General features: G+C 42.7%; 1 protein-coding gene across 1 annotated transcript in view; it reads right to left on the reverse strand.

The window, feature by feature from the left end:
* LOC111873718 (protein gooseberry) overlaps positions 1-19405 on the reverse strand; it is a 92603-nt gene that overhangs the window by 53234 nt on the left and 19964 nt on the right. The window contains exons 2-3 of the mRNA XM_023868652.2: positions 4151-4464; positions 1186-1303 (exon numbers count right to left, since the gene is read on the reverse strand). Of these exons, the coding sequence (XP_023724420.1) occupies positions 1186-1303; positions 4151-4464 (432 nt within the window). The remainder of the gene's footprint in view (positions 1-1185; positions 1304-4150; positions 4465-19405) is intronic.

Consider the following 19405-nt stretch of genomic DNA (forward strand, 5'->3'; position numbering starts at 1 on the left):
GCGCCTTGTTCCTCTTGAGGTTTCAGAGGAAAATATTTTTTATGCTAATCCATAGCATGTGAATTATAAACCTACTTATTTTTCGCGTCTTTGATTAAGTTAAACTTTAGTCACTTCATATTTTGCCACAGTGATTTCATCAGATTATCATATCCTCAGTCTTCATTCTGTTTAAGCTTCATCTCTGACTTGAAACTCGGCTGGTTGCACAGCAAAGACCCGTTGCCGAATAGCAGCTGTGTAAACAGGCGACAGTACAACATCCGTTGCTAGAGTACAGCTAAGTGAACACGTTGCTTCCCCGGAAACGAAAGAACATGTAATAATGAAAGATACGTTTTTCTGTGTTGTCCGTGTCGGGGCTATAATATGAGGACCAGCTGCAATTACGGCACAGTCTTGAGACGGCAGTTAGAAGAGTTGGAGGCTGGTGTGAGATGGCCGCCAGTCTGCGAGGACGTGAGACCAAGAGCAGAGAAACGTCCACTGTTGGAAGATGTTACCAAGCACGGCAGTGAAGACAGTGACTAAGAATACGTGTAATTTTTCAGCGAATATTTTATAAATAAGTAAGGCACGAAGCAATTCTGTGGCTTCTAAGATGTTGCAGAGAGTAACGCTGAACCACTATCTTGCTTCCAAGCAATTATGTAAATCCCGCAATAAACTGAAGCCGTCCGCCTGATATAATGACGCGGTTAAATGATGCTTGTAGCGGTCACCTCACAGCAGGTGCCTTCTGCAGTCCCTGGTCTCATATCTTCCCACTGTCGGGGAAACGGCAAGTGTTTGAAACTAAAGGAGCCAGATATTTGCTCCATAGAGAAATGAGGCCGCGGGGCATCTGTGATATTACATAAGGATGAAATAGCAGATTTATGGGGGTAACTCGGTATTGCTAGGATAATGAACTCTAGGTTTGATTGGTTGGGATCAAGAACATGGGCTCGGGTAGTAACATCTCGGCACTAGATGGGAGTGGTCAGCTTCACGCCCTGGTCGCTCTATCCCCAATGAATGAGCTCGGTTGACCCGAGAACCGGTGTGGACGACGTGGAGAAAAGAAAAGTTTCTTGCTGGGTGTTGAAACACGGTCGATCAGCCAGTTTCCGTCACTATAGTGACTGACCTATCCCTGCTCCATGTCATTTACCATCATTATATAATTATTAAGAAAACACTTACCAAGAATGCCGTCGATGGAGTGGTTCTTCCTGGGGTCACTTTCGTCTCTACGACCCCCTCTTAGCAACCTGCTGATGGAGCTCACAGATGGTGCGCTGTTTTTGTCGCAGATACCATCCTGCATGCGCAGAAAAATGAACTAATAATAAGTCAATTCAATTCTTTATTATTTATGTGCCAAGTCAACAGCTGTAAGGCCAANATAATAATAATAATAATAATAATAATAATAATAATAATAATAATGTGGCGTATAGTCCCGTTGCTAGGCAAAGACCTGGAAGCAAACGAGACAGCCGTTGCTATGCAACGGCGCGGTAAACACGCCTCTGCAACAATAGAGTTAACGGTTGGAAACGGTGTTATGCAACCCGTTGCTAGGCAGCTGCAACATTTGGACAACAATGGAAACGGGGTGTTTTCTATGTGGTTCCTACCGAGGAGTCATATTGAAGACAACTGGGGCGTCCAATGAATTTCCCTTTTTGAGGCGGGTTCCAGTTCCTCTACCGTAGCGGTACGAGGTAGCGTAGTGGTTAAGGTACTATGCTACAAGCCGGAAGGTCGCGGGATTTTTTTCAATTGACCTAATCCTTCCGGCCGCACTAGGCCCTGGGGTTTACTCAGCTTCTAACAGAAATGAGAACCAGGAATTAATTAAATGATTTTCCTGGGGAGTGAAGGGCGGGCGGCGCGTAAGGCTGACAACCTTACCGCCATCTTTAAGCCGATTGTTTACATGATGTGGGACCCTCAGCGTCTCACAGCCCTATGGGCCTTCACGGCCTGTTACAGGGATAGCTTTACTTTTTACTTTTACTTCAGCTCCAGATATGAGCGAAATATTTCTGGGATCCACATTTAAGAAAGGAACACAAAAACAGTATGACTAAAGAATCAAATTGTAGATGTATGCCCTAGAAGAAACGGTCAAGTAATTCAAAACAATTTGTTCCAGATTACACAAATTCCTTTCCTCGAGTCCCTTCTCACAACTACAGAAGAAACTAGAAAACAATACTATTAAGCAAAGAGGTAAAGTTACAAGTATCCCTGTAACAAGCCGTGGAGGCCCATAGGGGTGTGAGACGTCGAGGCTCCCCACATTTTCTAGATAATCGGCACGCAGATGGGGGCGAGGTTGTCAGCCTTTCGCGCCGCCCGCAGTTTACCCCCGGAAGATTCCTGGTATTCATTTCTGTTAGAGGCTGAGTTGACCCAGAGCCATAGTGCGGCTGGAAGAATTAGGTAAATTGAAAAATCCAGTGACCTCATCTGGAATCAAACCTGCCACCTTCCGGCTTGTAACAGAGTGCCTCAACCAACTACGCTACCGCGTGCTCCAAGTAAAGAGATTTTAATGATAAAGTGTATGAATGACCGGATTGTTGACTTGTATAAAGAGAACCACGGAGATGCGAAAAGATAATTTTTTCCTTGGCACTACAGCCCCAGTGCGCCTAGGCCTACCTCCATGAACTTTTCCGTTCACTTCGGTTTTTCTAGATCTTACACATTCGGTAGGACTCCTTGGGCGGGTGATCAGCTCGTCGCAAGGCCTCTACCTGTACACAAACACAGAAAAACGCACACACACAAACTAAACATCCATGCCCTGAGTGGGATTCGAACCCACGATCCCGGTTTCCACGCGAGCGAAGACAGTACATGCCTTAGACCGCTCGGCTACCGTGACCGGCGCGAGAAGAGATTACTCTACAAAATTATGCAATTTAACATTGATTATAATGTCGTTTTTCATTCACGATGGAGAAATATTTATAGCGCACATTTCACTTGTGGTAACATAACGTAGGATTGAAACCCGTTATAGATGTAAAACCATGAGGAAAATTAATTGAATAAACATCTCAACGAAACACAGAGATACGCTTGAACTCGAGAAGGAGAGTTTTTGAGTCTTGTTTAGAGACATTCTGACGCCATCCTAACAGCCATAATTTGTTGTTGCTGCTGTTCTTGTCGTCGTCTAAGTTCCCTTTGTTTATGTGAATATTTTTATTGTTTCCATTTTTGCTCTTGCTTGTTATATAATTGGCTTTTGGCTGTTAAATAAGCACGTAAATAAATAAGGAATTTAATTCAATTAAAGAATAGAATTATTTCTTGCCCCATGATGGTTGGAGTCATTGCATTTATTGAAACATTATTGTCTGAATGACAGAAGCCATATTATGTCTTTTGTTTGTGTGTATGTGTTTGTTTCCTTCCTTGCCAATTGTATATTATAATTGACCTTTGGACCGTTAAATAATCATGCAAATAAGTAAATAATTAATTGAATTATTATAGTTTCGGGAATTACATGAATGGAAGAACGATGATATATATGGGGAAAATTATATATTCTCTCTGTTTTTATACGCCAAATCATGAAGTCATAAGGATGGAGGTAAAGCTCCATGCTTTCTTTGTATCAGCGTTAGATGGCAAGGGAATGAAAAGGGTGTAGGTTAAGGAGAAAGAAGGAGAAAGAATAAGACTTCCCAGAAGATGGAAAAGCTATACCTGTAACAGGCCGTGGAGGTCCATAGGGTTGTGAGACTTCGAGGCTCCCGCATTCTCTAGACAATTGGCTCACAGATGGCGGTAAGGTTGCCAGCATTACACGCCCATCGCTGCCAGAAAATGACACAATAAAATTGAAGACCAAAACTAGTAGAATGGAAGCAGTCAATTTAAAGTGATGCTGGAGCATAAATAGGCGAGAAATGTGAAGGAGGTGGAGGACATAGTGGGAGGAAAGAATAAACTTACGAAGAAATGGACATAAGAAGAACAATTATGATGAATATTAGAAGAAAGAGAACAGAGTTAAGAGTGTTGCTGTTGATGTCAGTGTTGATCGCAAACTTCATAGAAACAAATGCTCATTACTGCTAAGTGTCAGTCCATACGCACATAGGACCGCAACACGATCTCCAGTGAAGGGGAGGGAACGTACCTTGATGAGTCTGTCGCGGATCTCCCAGCTGAAGATGCCCGGGTTGGCCTTCTTGTAGTCCTCGATACGCTGCTCCACCTCCGGGGTTGCTACTCTCGGCTTACTACCCCCTATAACCCCAGGGCGGATGCTGCCAGTCTCCTGATAACGGTTCAGTATCTTGGACACACAGCCGTGTGACACACGCAGTTGTCGCGAGATGACGCAGGGTCGAACCCCGGCAGCTGCCATCTCCACGATCTTGAGGCGGATATGGTTCGGCAGAGGGCGCCCGTTGATGAATACGCCGCCCAGCTGGTTCACCCTCCCCTGTCCTGTAACCATAGCAACGCCTCAGATGCCTAATGGAAAAATGACTTTTCGAGACAAAAGAGGTAAAAGAATAATTGGCTTTCAAGCCGTTAAAAAAAATGTATCTGTCGTTGTAAGGCGGTGATTAAGTCTTGAGTAAGACGTTACTTTGCAAATGATAACAAAATCATGTTCAATATTATTTCATCAGTGAATATATGAAAATGTCATATACAGGATCTCTCATGCAGGCCTGCCAAAATTCATCTGTCACCATTTATGAGACTTTATTCAAATGTTGCATTAAAATCCACCTGGAATACAAATAATAATATTCCCCGCAATAGATCTCATCCACTAAAAAATCGTTTCTAACTAACTCCATGGATCTGAACCCTTCTTGAGAAGCAGCTAGTTGCACAGCTACTCAATTTCCCAACATTTTATTTTCACAAGATTTATTGTCATGTTCACAAGAGCCATCCAATGGTTCCCATCCTATTTCTCTAAGATCCATTTTAATATTATTCACACACCTACGTCTTGATTTTCCCAGTGGTCTCTTTCCCTCTGGCTTGCCCATCAAAATCCTATACGTAATCCTACCTCGTCTGTGCTGCGTGTCCTTCACGTGTCATCCTCCTTTACATGATATTCTAATTATTGGAGGAGGGTACAAATTGTGAAGCTCCTGATTATACAGTTTTCTGCAACCTACAAAACTTTATTTATTTGCAGTTTGTTTAACGGAAAGGAAACAGATTTCGGTTAGAATCTGCCTAGACGGACTGAGGAAATGTAGGAAATAATTCAAGATAGTCGATCACCGAGCAGACATTTAAATTCAGGGCCTTTCGAGAATACGAGAGAGGGCTGCTATATATTCGAACGCGGCCCTGTCCTTTTTGAATGAGGCACTGTTGGTGTATATTTGTGCTTCGACATGAAGGACCCTTTGTATGAAATAATACACTGAGATTTCTGTACGAAGATGGGCCAGAGTAAAAAAAAAAAGAGCAGAAGTATCCCTGTAACAGGCCGTGGAGCGTATAGGGTTGTGAGATGTTGAGGTTCACACATTTTCTACATAATCGGCACACAGATGGCGGTAAGGTTGTCAGCCCTACGCACCGGCCGCCCTTTACCCCCAAGAATATTCCTGGTACTCATTTCTGTTAGAGGCTGAGTCCACCCCAGGCCCATAGTTAGGCTGGAAGGATTAGGTCAATTGAAAAATCCAGTGACCTCATCTGGAATCGAACCTGCCACCTTCCGGCTTGTAGCAGAGTGCCTCAACCAACTACGCTACCGCCTGCCTCCGATGGGCCAGAGTATCTTCTCAAGAACTCCTTCTTGGATCTCCGTCTCTCTATATTTGTACCAATGTTTGCACACTTGGTAAACTCTTCTACCCTGAAGGTAGAAGCTGTAGCTTCAGCTGAAACGTTGGTAACGGTATGCCAGAGTATATGGTGGAACATACCAGAACACAGAAATCTCTAGAACCAGTGAAGATTCAAAATTAAGTTTGAAAACTTTTTTATATCTTTGGAGAATCCCATTCTGAGATTTGCATCAGCATTTAGGCACGGAAGTCGATGCACGTGAAAGAACGTTGGGAGACAACATTTCAGTCTTTTATTATTGCTGTAAATATATCAGGGTGGTTTGAATGTGAAAGATTTCTGTTTCTTTTATCGTACGATTCGTGAATAGGCTTTGAGATTGCAGACGTCAGTAGATAAATCATACTGCGCAGACGTGACATGTAAGGACTACTGCCACGAAACGCAAACTTTAAACAAAGGGAAATGTAAAGCAACGCGCAATACACGCTGACATGTTATTCAAAGTTTTGAAAATAAGTTAAAAGATATTGACATATGTGGGAGAGTGTATCATTAGATTTCGAAACGGAAGTTGCCTTTTTTCTTTTGTAAGGTCGAGTAGTATGGTATTTTCCATGCGCTTTTTAACTCTTGTTTTGACAGCATTACTTTCTGTTTGGTTCTAACCGGAAAAATCCGCCTTTTATACTTTAAGTAAACAGTTTTCTATGCAGGACTCGAACCCACATGTCTTGTATGACATTATTACTGTGTAGGCCTAATTGAAAAGTAATACAGCATAAATTATTAACTTCTTCGCGACTCTTTGAGCTCTGTGGTTTGTTTCCATTCAGAATTAATTCTGCAATTATGAGTATGAATCTTATAGACAGGACAACACAACACACACACAAAAACCCAGACATCCATGCCTCAACTCGGATTCGAACACACGATCTCAGTGTTTGAGCTGGCAAAGATATTTCTTGCCTTAGACCGCGCTACTACTGTGGTAAGCAAATATTCTTTTTCCCTTGGCACTACAGCCCCAGTGTGCCTAGGCCGACCTCCATGAACTTCTCCGTTCACTTCGGTTTTTCTGGATCTTACACATTCGGCAGGACTCCTTGGGCGGGTGATCAGCTCGTCGCAAGGCCTCTATCTGTACACAAACACAGAAAAACGCACAGACACAAACTAAACATCCATGCCCTGAGTGGGATTCGAACCCACGATCACGGCTTCCGAGCGAGCGAAGGCAGTGCATGCCTTAGACCGCTCGGCTACCGTGACCGGCAAATATTAATTTAAAGGGAATAATTAATCAAATAAGCGATTAAACGAGTATTTGAGAAGATAATAGTTGCCCATCTGGTTAAGAAATTCGTCACATATTGTGGAGCCAAGGAGCCATGTGCTCCTTTTACTGATATATTGTCACGTATCCGGGGTTTACGTGACTAAAAAGACGAATTTTGGATTTGATGATCGAGTTTATTGACCCATTATACCACTGGTTACAACAGTTCACTCACTATCTGACACACTGTCATCTCCTTCCGACTGGACACTCCATTGGAACTATTCTGACTTCCAATTGAACTCCGTTGTACTCCTTGTACTCCATAAATTCTGATCTAATCTACGACTGATTGTGCCCTCTAATAAATCCTCGACAAGGATCCCACGGAAAACACAGTCTTCTATTGTTAAGAATACATGTTTATTAGTCCGTTACCTAGCAATGGATGTCCTATTGTTTAGACCGTATTCTTTGGGATTGTGTTTGCCGAATCCTTGCCTAGCAATGGACATATGCGTCACAATATATTCAGATTAACATCTTGTAAAGGTAGACGTCCATCTGAAGTTCTCACACTGAACACAATTTAGAGATTAGGATATAGTTTTGTCAAAGCAAATTCATTTAATTTTTAACCTAATTTCTTTATTTAAAAAATAAAATGAGGCCTATGATGTCGCCTTGCTGTTTGCGTTTCCGTCTGTGTCCATCTTTCTGTGTACCTCCCAATATTTTAGGCGTACGAGATCACTTTTCTGGTGTGTGTCTGTCCCCCCCCCCCCAATTTCATAATTTTCTATGCAGTCCATATATTATTAAAGGAAAGTAGGCGATTGGTTCTTCCAAGAACTTCTTGTAGTAATTTTTATGTAATCTTTGCCAAATATAATTAGAATGATCAACTCAAGGAGGATGAGATGGGCAGGATACATAGCAAACATGGAGGAAAAGAGGAATGCATATAAGATTTTGGTGGAAACGCCAGAAGGAAAAATGCCACTAGGGAGAAATAGACATAGACGGAAGGACAATATTAGAATATATCTCAGAATTACAATGGGATAGTATGGACTGGATTGATCTGATTCAGGATAGGGACCAGTGGAAGGCTCTTATGAACATGGAAATGAACTTTAGGGTTCCATAAAATGTTGGTAAATTCTTGAGTAGCTGCGTGACTGGTAGCTTCTCATGAAGGACTCAGGTCCATTGAGTTATTTTTATATGTAATATATCAGTGCATTAATATTTTTGGTCCATTTCGTGTTAATATGCTTATGGTTCACAAATTTGATAATTTCAAAATATTTATATCGATTTTTGGGAAAACGTATTTGTTCCTATCGCGGCCCGTCGATAGGTTCCTAAGGTACAGTAAGTCCCTTAGAGATCTAAAGTTTGACAGCCCTAACATAGAATAATGGCTGTTTAGTGGCGGTTCAATAAAAAATATAGGATAGCACAACAAAACGATATCCAAATATAATATTTCTTGAGCACATTATTATCAAATGCGAGGGAAGATCAGTAAATATGCCATAAATTGACGTAGAACGTAAAACATGTGATACTCGAACCTGGAAACAAATTCTGATACGAGTACACTTGTCCCATTGCTTTACCAGTGCGTTGAAAGACGCAACATAGAAGTTTCTGACTGTTGTCTCAACAGGGCGACCTGGTCGGGCAACATGTACGACTTGCGAAACTTCTCGACAGAATTTCTGCACCCAGCTGTGAACCGCTTTACGCCACAGACACTTGACTCCGTAAACAGGAAACATTTCTTTATGAATTTTCTTTGCATTTGGTCCTTTTTACCACAGAAAACGAACAACAGAACGCTGCTCTCCAGTAGTACAATCCACAAGCACGGTCGCCATTTTGACTACAGAAACCAGCCTCTCAATATGCGTATGCGCCTCTGATACCTGGACTGTCATGAAATTGAACTGTGCTGCTACCTAGTGATACACACAGAAAACCTCTTACATCCATTACTGCTGTTTTACTCCCATTTGTGACCTATTTACTGACTCTTCCCCGTACTTTCAATTTATGTTCATCCCTCGTACGAGAAAGACTGAAATATCCGACAAAACTGTGAACTTTGTAGTGTTCAAATATTTGTAATTCAGGTGGGGTGGCCCTTCCACCTGCCCTTTCCGTTGAAGCAGAGTCTAGATCGTAGGTGACGTGAGTTCGCCCTCCAGGCTGAGACCACCTCGGCACCCTCACGGACGATTGGCCTCTTTCAATATCTTTCTCACTGATCCGTCTAGTGAGATGTCTTGAAGAAAACATTTGTTCGACAAATAAACTGTTAACGCCCTATTGACCACTGTACTTCCTATCTTCTCTCAGAGACTACTGCTCAATGATTCTGAATGGTCTTTTTCTCTACTTGTTTCTTGAAGAGAGAAGGCTCGTAGCAAAGAATCAAACACATAATGGACGTACGTCTTTTCAGAAGCTCTTTTTGCTTATTCAATTGGTAAGAGGAGCAGCAGCAGCGACAGAGCTGACGTGTTCTTAAACATTGCCCAATCTTCCGTAACATGAATGCAGGAGTTAAAATTGGTTTATCCTCCTGCCAATTCTCATATTGCAATTCACTTCACAGGCACTTGGAATGTTTATATTGTGGCTTAACATTGTACTTCAATTGAAGAATGGACCCGTGGACTATTCCTTGATGTATTTGGCAAATTCTTGAACTGCTACCTCCAATAGATCCACCAATGACTCTCTAAAATTACGTTATTAAATTTTATTTATTTTATATTAGGCTCTGTATTGTAATTGGTGGGTATATCATACGAGGGGAGTCAGTAAAGACGATGTAGGTCACAAATGGATATAAAACGTAACACGTTATATTCGAACCTGGAAAAAATATTTATTTCTCAACATATCCTCCACCAACAATGACACGCTTGTCCAAAGGTGTTACATGCGCGTCGAAACCCGCAGCATAGAAGTCTTTTGACTGTTGTCTCAGCCACTTCCGCACCTCCGTTTTGAACTTCTTCATCATCAACGAAACGTTTTCCGCGTTTCTCATCCCAGTTATGAACCGCTTTACGCCACAAACACTTCCACCGTAAAGAGGAAACATTTATTTATGAATATTCTTTGCATTGAATCCTTCAGCCCACATAAATTCGAAGAAGATAACGCTGCTCTTCGGTGGTACACTCCTCAAACACGGTCGCCATATTGACTACTGAATATGCGCATGCATGTCTGCTACCTAGATTTTGTTACTTTAAGAAATAAATTCATGTATACACAAAAATGGTCTAGACAATGCCCATCCGGCCCGCTATCGAGTCTCCCATGAAGCCGGACGCTGCTGCTACCTAGTGATACACACAGAAAGCTTGTTACATCAATTACAACTGGTTTACTTACTTCTATTTGTGGCCTATTTACCGACTCTCCCCCGTACTTTCAATTTATATGATGAAAATATGTTTTTTCTCTCTCTCAGAATCTTGCAAGATATCCCAGTGGAATATATCCTGAACTAACTGGTTATAATTTACATCCGCACATCCTTCTCTTCAAAATCCATTTTAATATTATTCTCCCACGTTTGAGTCACCCTTGTGCTCTCTTCTTTCCAGGTACTCCAGCAGAAGTTCTATATGCATTTCTGGGACAGGTCATTGCTGAGTTAAATCCACTAGAAGTGGACTACCGTATGAAATTTTGCAACGTCAGATTCGTGGTGTTGGTGGGGGTGGGGGGACACGGACACGATGATAGATCTGCAAGCCTGAGGAAAGTAGGTTAACACAGCAGAAGGAGATGCCCTAAGAGAGGAGAAACACTACGAAAGGACATTCATCACAGCTTTCTGGTTACATAACCTTCTCTCTTCTCCGCCTGTCATATCTCATAAGGCAAAACATATTTTGAAATAATATGAAAGGGAATTCTGAAGACACTTTTTCCGAATCTGAATATTCACTTCAGCCTCATGCTGGAAATCTTCTGCTTTGAATTCGGGAGGTACAGTACACTGTAGACTGTACAGACGAGCAACACGCCATGTCCTCACACGAGTTGCAAAGTGCACTGATGTTGAAAATGTATTATACTACATAAACTGTACTAACTTTGTTACTTTAACAGTAAATACCGGCATTAGACACAGTACGTAATATCTCTTTGTTATCAACAATTTAGGAACTGTACAGTGAAATAGCTCTATCTCGGAAACCGTTCGTAAAAGGACACATTTACATATACACATTTTTGCTTAGAATTACAGATACTATGACTTACCAGAATATTGACCTTTCCACCTGTGGCACCCTATATATATATTTGTATATTACACATGAAAATAAAATTTTGACTCTCATATGACCCAAATGTACGTGTAATATAAATACAAAACAAAAAAACGAATTCCGTGGCTTGAATCCGCAAGCGAACTATACCGACCGAGCGACCGCCGCTTGTCGGCGAAGTTTCTTTTTATATTTTTATTCTCATAGTGTGGGGGGGGGAGTCCATTTGGGTCCACTCGGCACGTCGGCCACTGATTGGCCTACTGTACCTGCTCCGGGTGATTATGATGATGGATAATTTGGTGGAATTGAGATTGGCAGGGAAAAACGAAGTACTCAAAGAAACCCTGCCCCAGCGCCACTTTGTCCACCACAAATCCCACTTGACCAGACCCGGGCTGCCACGGTGGGAAGCCAGCGACTAACCGCTTGATCTATAGCGCGACCTGTCGGTGAAGTTAGTGCCAACTTTAGCTGATAGAGGGTATCCCACGCCCGTTAATCTCGGTTTTCTAGACCGGAGCCGCTATTTCCTTGAAATAGCTCCTCAGTTATCCTCACGTGGCTGAGTGGGCCCCGTTCCAGACCCACTACTTCTCAGAAAATCTGATAGCGCCGGGAAATGAACCGGGAGCTCTGGAACTGTAAGCAGGAACTTTTGACCACTAGACCATAGAGGCGGTCAATATCAATACAGAACAGGAAGTAAAAGTGAAAGTTTGTCAGTCTCTTGTTGAACGACGCTGTCAGTGTCGAAACTATTCAAGGTATTTTCCTTCAGGCTGTACCTATGTACCTTCAAGTCTAGGACAGTTTGAATACTCTGGTCACGTTTTCGAATCCCTGACGGCGTAATAAGCGAAATAACTAATTATTCAGTTTATTTATCAGTTATAAAATTATCTCGGGTTACCGCCCATTGAATTTCTGAATAGAACATGATGGAGTCCTTATGTTACTCCGAAAGACTGCTTTCAACTACCACAGTGTGAATTGTGATCGTTTTTAGAACTTTAAATCTTTAACACCTTGTATCTAGTCAGTTCGTCAAGTCGGCCATTAAATTAATCAGTTATAGGCAGTTAGTCAGACTTTTAGTTTGTTCCTTAGTCAATAAGTCATTCAGTTATTAACAATTTCATTAGTTTGTTATAGTTGGCTTCGTCATATTCCAGACAATAATAACCGAAATAGCTCAGTCAACATAGGTACTGTGCTACAGCACAGAGAATCGGGGTTCGAATTCTTGCAGGGCATAGATTCTCTCATCACCACTTACTCCGAGGGTCCGTCGGTTCGGGTTCGATCCCGGCTCTGGTCAAGTGGGATTTGTGGTGGACAAAGTGGCGCTGGGGCAGGTTTTCGCCGAGTACTTCGGTTTCCCCTGCCAATCTTCATTCCACCAATTGCTCCACAATCACACCTCACCTATCATCTGGGGCTAGTACAATAGGCTAGAAGTGGCCTCAGTACAAGGGACATAGTCCCACCCCACTAGCAATAAAAAAAAATACTCCGAAGTTCACCCAATTTCTTATCCAATTGTTACTAACGGTTATTACCCCGGAGTTAACGCGGCTGGGGCGTGGAGCTGACAAACTCTTTCGCGACTAGTTTTGAGATTAAGAATGCGTAGATATACACCTCTGCTCACCAATATTTCTTCATAGCAAGTTGGCTCAAGCGATAGTGCTCCAGGTGTCTGTCTATTCGCAAGGTGACCTGATCCACTCTCGATCGGGACACTAAAGTGTTCTTGTCTTTTTCCATTAAATTCCGTGGCTTTTAGTCCACAATCGAATTATACCGACCGAGCGACCTCCGCTTGTCGGCGAAGTATTATTATTATTATTATTATTATTATTATTAGAGGGGGTGGGTTTCCCCATGCACTTAGACCAGTTATTGGTCCATTGTGCGTCCCCCTTTAATTTCTACTGTCGCCATACCCTACCGGTACTGGTGCGTGCTATCAGCCCCGTTCAGCCAACGAGGTCGGCCGTCGGCACCTGATATTTCCCCCATCTACCAGAGGCATTGGAAACTACTTGGGCGGGATATTGTTGCCTAATTTTGCTCAGAGGTCTCCTAGAGACATGAGGATCTTTTACGTGCCGTAAATCTACGACACGGGACCCACGGCTTAAAGTCCCTCCCGGAGGACTTGTTCCCTGAATTTTTCCGTCCTTAAAAATTCCACGACCTCCGCCGGATTTGAACCCGCGTACCTTGAGTCATGAGGTGGGAACGTTACCCCTAGACTACGGAAGCCGCTTTGTCGGCGAAGTAAGTGCCAACTTTAGCGGATAGAGGGTGTCGCATGGTCAGCGCAACCAATCCCTACGGCCGTTAGTCTCGGTTCTCTAGACCGGAGGCCCTATTTCCCTGAAACAGCTCCTCAGTTATCCATACGAGGCTGAATGGACCGCGTTCCAGACCCACTACTTCTCAGATAATCTGGTAGGGCCGGGAATCGAACCCGGGCCTCCGGATCTGTAGCCAGGAACTCTGACCACTAAACCACAGACGCTTCATTGTTCTTCTTAATTCATCCACCCAAATCCTGGATAGTAACTCAAATTAGGGCATGACCGCTTTCTTCCAAATACTTACCAATTCATTATTCACTATTTTTATTTACTTATACGCTATATAACCCGATATACTGACAACATCGTTAAGTTTACCTCGCCACTTCACGTGCCCAGCGAAAGTAATATTGCGGACCATGGGTTGACATACATGGCTCTGACCTGTAGAGTGTACATACTTCTGGGAGTGTTCAAATGCCATAAAACCGAGGATACGCACATTTCCACATGCAGCAGAATATTTACGAGCTCTCTGGTTTGTGGAACTGGCAGACTGCTTGGTGGTCACCAGTTAACCGCAGTCGTTCTGGCTGGTTTGTCAGAAATTGTTCTCCTTCGTGGAATATGATACTTCAAGGGAAGAACTTGGGTCACATGTCCAACAGCAAACAAGAAATTATACAGATCTAGCGAAACTTCTCTGCCACACCTGAAACGGGTAGGGGTACATAGTAGAGTAGTCGGTTGAGGCACCAAGCTAAAATCCGGGAGGTCGCAGGTTCGATTCTCAATGAGATCACTGGATTTTTCATTGTACCTAATCCTTCCAACCGCAGTACGGACCTGGGGTCGACTCAGCCTCTAACAGAAATGAGTACCAGGAATCTTCCTGAGGTTTAAAGGGCGGACGGCGCGTAAGGTTGACAACCAATTATCATAAAAATATGGGTGTTTCGACGTCTCACGACCCTATAGGCCTCTATGGCCTGTTACAGGAATAGCTTTACCTTTTATAGTAGCAACGACAACAATAATGATGCCAGTACTGACAGTAGCAATGCATAGAGCAATAGCAATAATAAATAAAAAACTAATTCCGTGGCCTGTAGTCCGTAAGCGAACTATATCGACCGAGCGACCGCCTCTGTGGTTTAGTGGTCATAGTTCTTTGTTACAGATCCAGAGGTCCGGGTTCGTTTCCCGGCGCTACCAGATTTTCTGAGTAGTAGTGGGGCTGGAACTGGGTCCACTCAGCCTAGTGATGATAATTGAGGAGCTATTACAAGGAAATAACGGCTCCGGTCTAGAAAACCAAGATTAACGGCCGTGGGGATCCGTTGTGCTGACCACGCGACACCCTCTATCCGCTAAATTTGGAACAATAGCAATAATAATAATAATAATAAGAAGAAGAAGAAGAAGAAGAAGAAGAAGAATATGGCACTGAAAGACTTTGTAGGCGGTTACAGTTACGTGCGTGAACTGGCTTCAGAACAGTTTAGCAGTGTCGTCCCTCCCCCTCCACCTTAACACTTTATGGCCGGAGAATTATAATTAAATTAGGGAGAGATGCTTATCTTAATTGATGCACTTTTCTCACGTTGTGTGTTTCGTCATGGCTACTGGGGCCCTGGTTGTCTCTCTGTACGATATGTGAAGAGCACAGAGCCCTTAGAGCACAACGGTCTTTAAACAGAGAATGTTAGAGCGGTCGGCCGAGGTCACGTAACACGAATACATGACGTGATTCTTGGGGAACTCAGCGAACACCTGATGAGGGAAGCAAATCCAGCTTCTAAAACGTCGTATAATTTAAATATACCTAAGACGACGGAAAATGTTCATAATAATAATATTAGTACAAAATGGTTTTGTAATACGTTCCTTCGAAACGTCTGTAAACGTCTGCCACACTACATTCTCGGAAGACAGATCCATGCGTTATGATGGTTTCCTTTGCTGTTAGGCTTGCCATATGAATCCTCACAACACATATAGTAACTTCTTTCGAAATGGCTGGCAGCAATTTCGGTTCTTCAGTTTTCTTTTTTACGGTTAATATGGATGCCACGTACTCCTCAGCGCATTGTTCTCACTGAAAATGTATGTTCTTAATAAGAAATAAATGCTCAGGAGAATACTTGGACCTAAGAAATGTGTAATAAAATAATACAGGGAAAGTTAGCCCACTTGTGGAACTTTACAAATTGTAATCTTTATCGAAAGCCGGTCACGGTAGCCGAGCGGTCTAAGGCATGCACTGTCTTCGCTCGCTCGGAAGCCGGGATCGTGGGTTCGAATCCCACTCAGGCCATAGATGTTTGTGTGCGTTTTTCTGTGTTTATCTACAGATAGAGGCCTTGCGACGAGCTGATCACCCGCCCAAGGAGTCCTACCGCATGTGTAAGATGTAGTAAACCGAAGTGAAACGGAGAGTTTCATGGAGGTAGGCCTAGGCCCAAATGAGGGCTGTAACGCCAATGGGAAAAAAAAAATCTTTATCTAAAAGAGCATGAGATGGCCATAACATGTATGTATAAGTGAAATGATAATTACTTTCAAAATTTATGTCCATATACCTGAAGGGAAGAGAATTTTGAGGAAAATTGCTCTGAAATTAGAAGATAATATTAAAACTGCATCTTTTCGGAACAGGATGTGAGGAGGTGGAATGAACTGAACTGGTACAGGATACATTTCACTGGCGAGATTTTGTGAACGCGATAACATGCCAGAACATTTCTTGACCAGCTGACGAACAGTCAGATTTTCCACATAAACTTTGCACCATGCAGGTAGATACTGAGACTCCATGTACATGTATCATTTCCCCTATTTGTGCCGTAAGCACTGCCCATTTCCTTATCCCAGTTTCACCCTGACAGTACCTGCTCAAGGGCACAAATTGCTGATCTCTTCATTCGTAAAGTCAAAAACAGGATATTTCGCTATTGGAAGTTGCCTTTTAGCAGCAGAACTTAGACGGAGGGCTAATATTAATGTTTTGAATATCTCAGTTACGTTGGTGAGCATCTTTTGTGTGAATATACATTGACTGCAACACGTACCGAAAACAAAGCAGATTTTGTTGGGACACTCTCAGTATAAACATACGTGTAAGATCAATAGTTTGCTGGCTTTCTACTTTGCAGTTATTGGAAGCAATGAAATGGGTCTAATGCTGGCTAGCTTGAACTGTTCGTCTTATAGTTGAAAAAAGAAATATTTTTATTACTTGCCTTCAAATCAGAAGTCTTGTCATTCACAACGTAATCTAGTTTTACGAAAGGCCGCGCCATAGCTCAAGCAGTTAGTCGCTGGCTTCCCACCGCGGCGGCCCGGGTTTGATCTCGGTCTGTTCAAGTGGGATTTGTGGTGGACAAAGTGGCGCTGGGGCAGGTTTTCTCCGAGTACTTCGGTTTCCCTTGCCAATCTTCATTCCACCAAATGCTCCACAATCACCCTCACCTATCATCTGGGGCTGGTACAATAGGCCAGAAGTGGCCGTAGTATAAGGGACTTAGTCCCACCCCACTAGCAATAATTATAGGGTGTGTATGAAAGTGATGCCCTTACCGATAAATGTATTGATCCAGATAAGGTCCTTCTCTTGAATTGCGTAACATAAAAAAGAAATAATATATCGGACCAGTCCTCACTCGTCTTCATTTTCTACTCTTTCTCCTCAGTCATATTCTCCTGCATCTATTTCGTCTTTTATTTTGCTCCTTCTCATGCCTTCTCTTCTTTTTTATTCTCCTTCCCATGTTCTTTCCACCTAGTGCGCAGGTCACTATACATCCACTGAACAATATATCCTCTAGCACTTAATTAGGTAAGTACAGTGGAAATTTTATCTCTTTTTGCCTCATGTTTGTCTTTTCCTCCTACTTTTCGCTGGTCATAATGTCTTATTTTCCTCATCTTCCTTCGTCATTTTCTTCTGTTGTAATTCCTCACTCTTGACAATTTTTCGTTTGGGGTCTGAAAGGATACACCTCCATTCCCCCATACGTCTTCATGACGTGATATACAATTACTCACACGGACAGTTTACCGCTACAGCCATAGTACTTCTACTATACGAACAAGGATACGTCATTTATACACGTATAATTCCGCCAATAATGCATCTATTTCTGTCACTCCTTCCCTTTACATGTTTCGGCTCCACACGGCCATCATCAGGTGTCTCAGCTATGCCCATACTGTTCCACTGTACAGAATGTCCACTTTCTCACATCACATGTGACTGCGATATTTCGTGATTTAAAATATTGGATGTTGGAATCGATACTTAGTAAACAATCGTTAAAATAGCATACGCAGTAATTTACTTTAAATTGAATTCATTAAAATTTTTCCGTTAAATTTTGTAAAATTCTTCTTTACACCTCTACTAGTGGCGTCGTCCCCTTGCACAACCAATATAGTTCGATAGCCCTCTCTTTGGATTTTTATACTGTAGCGGTCTGGGTGTTCGCGTGTTGTTTTCCGTTGTTGTGGTTACGTTTTGCCCCTTGCTTATATGTCGTTCTCTCCATCTGGCTATGGTGTTGTCTTCCCTTGTGTGTGGGTGTTGAGGATACGTCATGTCTTGTGTAGGCAACCTCACGGAAGAAAATTCCTGCGTAACTACGTATGAATTTCCCACCGGCCTATTAACAGAGAAAATCTGGTAAGTTTCTAATGATGACGTAACGGTCTACGTCACTAACTCGATGACGCGCACTCTTCCATCGTAGGTGGAATATATAAGTGTTGGAATTGTGTTCTATTTAGGTGAAGCCAAACGTGTGGATACGAGTACTATCAATGCTTCTATTGTAAAGAGGACATGTGAACAGCTGTATAGTATCTCTTTTCCGCTGTATGTTGCAACACTGTTTCCATAAGAACACTTGTATAATCTTAACGCGGAACATGGTCCTCAGTTAAGAATCTGTCTAAATTTAATAACAGGCCAGAGATCGAAACTGCACATGGAGGGGAATTACAGATTGCGAGCCGGTGGACATGCTAATGTTACTTCTCGCAGTTCATATTCGCATCACGTACCCAAGATTAGGAACCTGCACCATGTCAGGTACGGGCCAGGCTGGCGACCTCAAGTATTGACCATCGTCAGGGCAGTACACGACATAGTGCTGCCCTGCTGAGGAGCTGTGACACTCACATTCCCAATAAGAGAATTCCCTTCTGGGACCCTACGCTTGTTTGTCATGTTCCTTCACAGGTAAACCACGCTGAATCCGATGTTGAGCCATATGAATCCATGTTGGGAGGTTCTCACGGCAGAGACTACAAAAAAAGTGCTATATTCTGCGATTAGTCCGATAAATATATATCGACGTTTCGCAGGAAAGCATTGCTTCCGTCTCCAGAGTCAAAACTTAAGCCAAATATGAAGTAGGCTTGCTTCCTAAAGATGAAAGCAATAAATTCTTCCGAAACGTCGGTAAAGTTCTACCAGATTATAGGGTGTCACTTCTCGTAACCAACGTACTAATTCTCTGTGGACATGTTACTCTAATTCAGTGTTTCTCAACCGCCGGGTAGTGGGCCGCGGTCTCACAAAGACTGAAAACCACTGCTCTATTGGGTCTGTTTGCTTCCGGATGTTTCTTTGATTGGATTATACTTTCACGTTGAAAATGGAGGCGGGTTGCTAGGAGACGCGCACACAGTCCCGTGGAAACGGGTAGCATACGGGAATGAAC

The sequence above is a fragment of the Cryptotermes secundus genome, unplaced genomic scaffold (genome assembly GCF_002891405.2).
Source record: "Cryptotermes secundus unplaced genomic scaffold, Csec_1.0 scaffold31, whole genome shotgun sequence".
NCBI lineage: Eukaryota > Metazoa > Arthropoda > Insecta > Blattodea > Kalotermitidae > Cryptotermes > Cryptotermes secundus.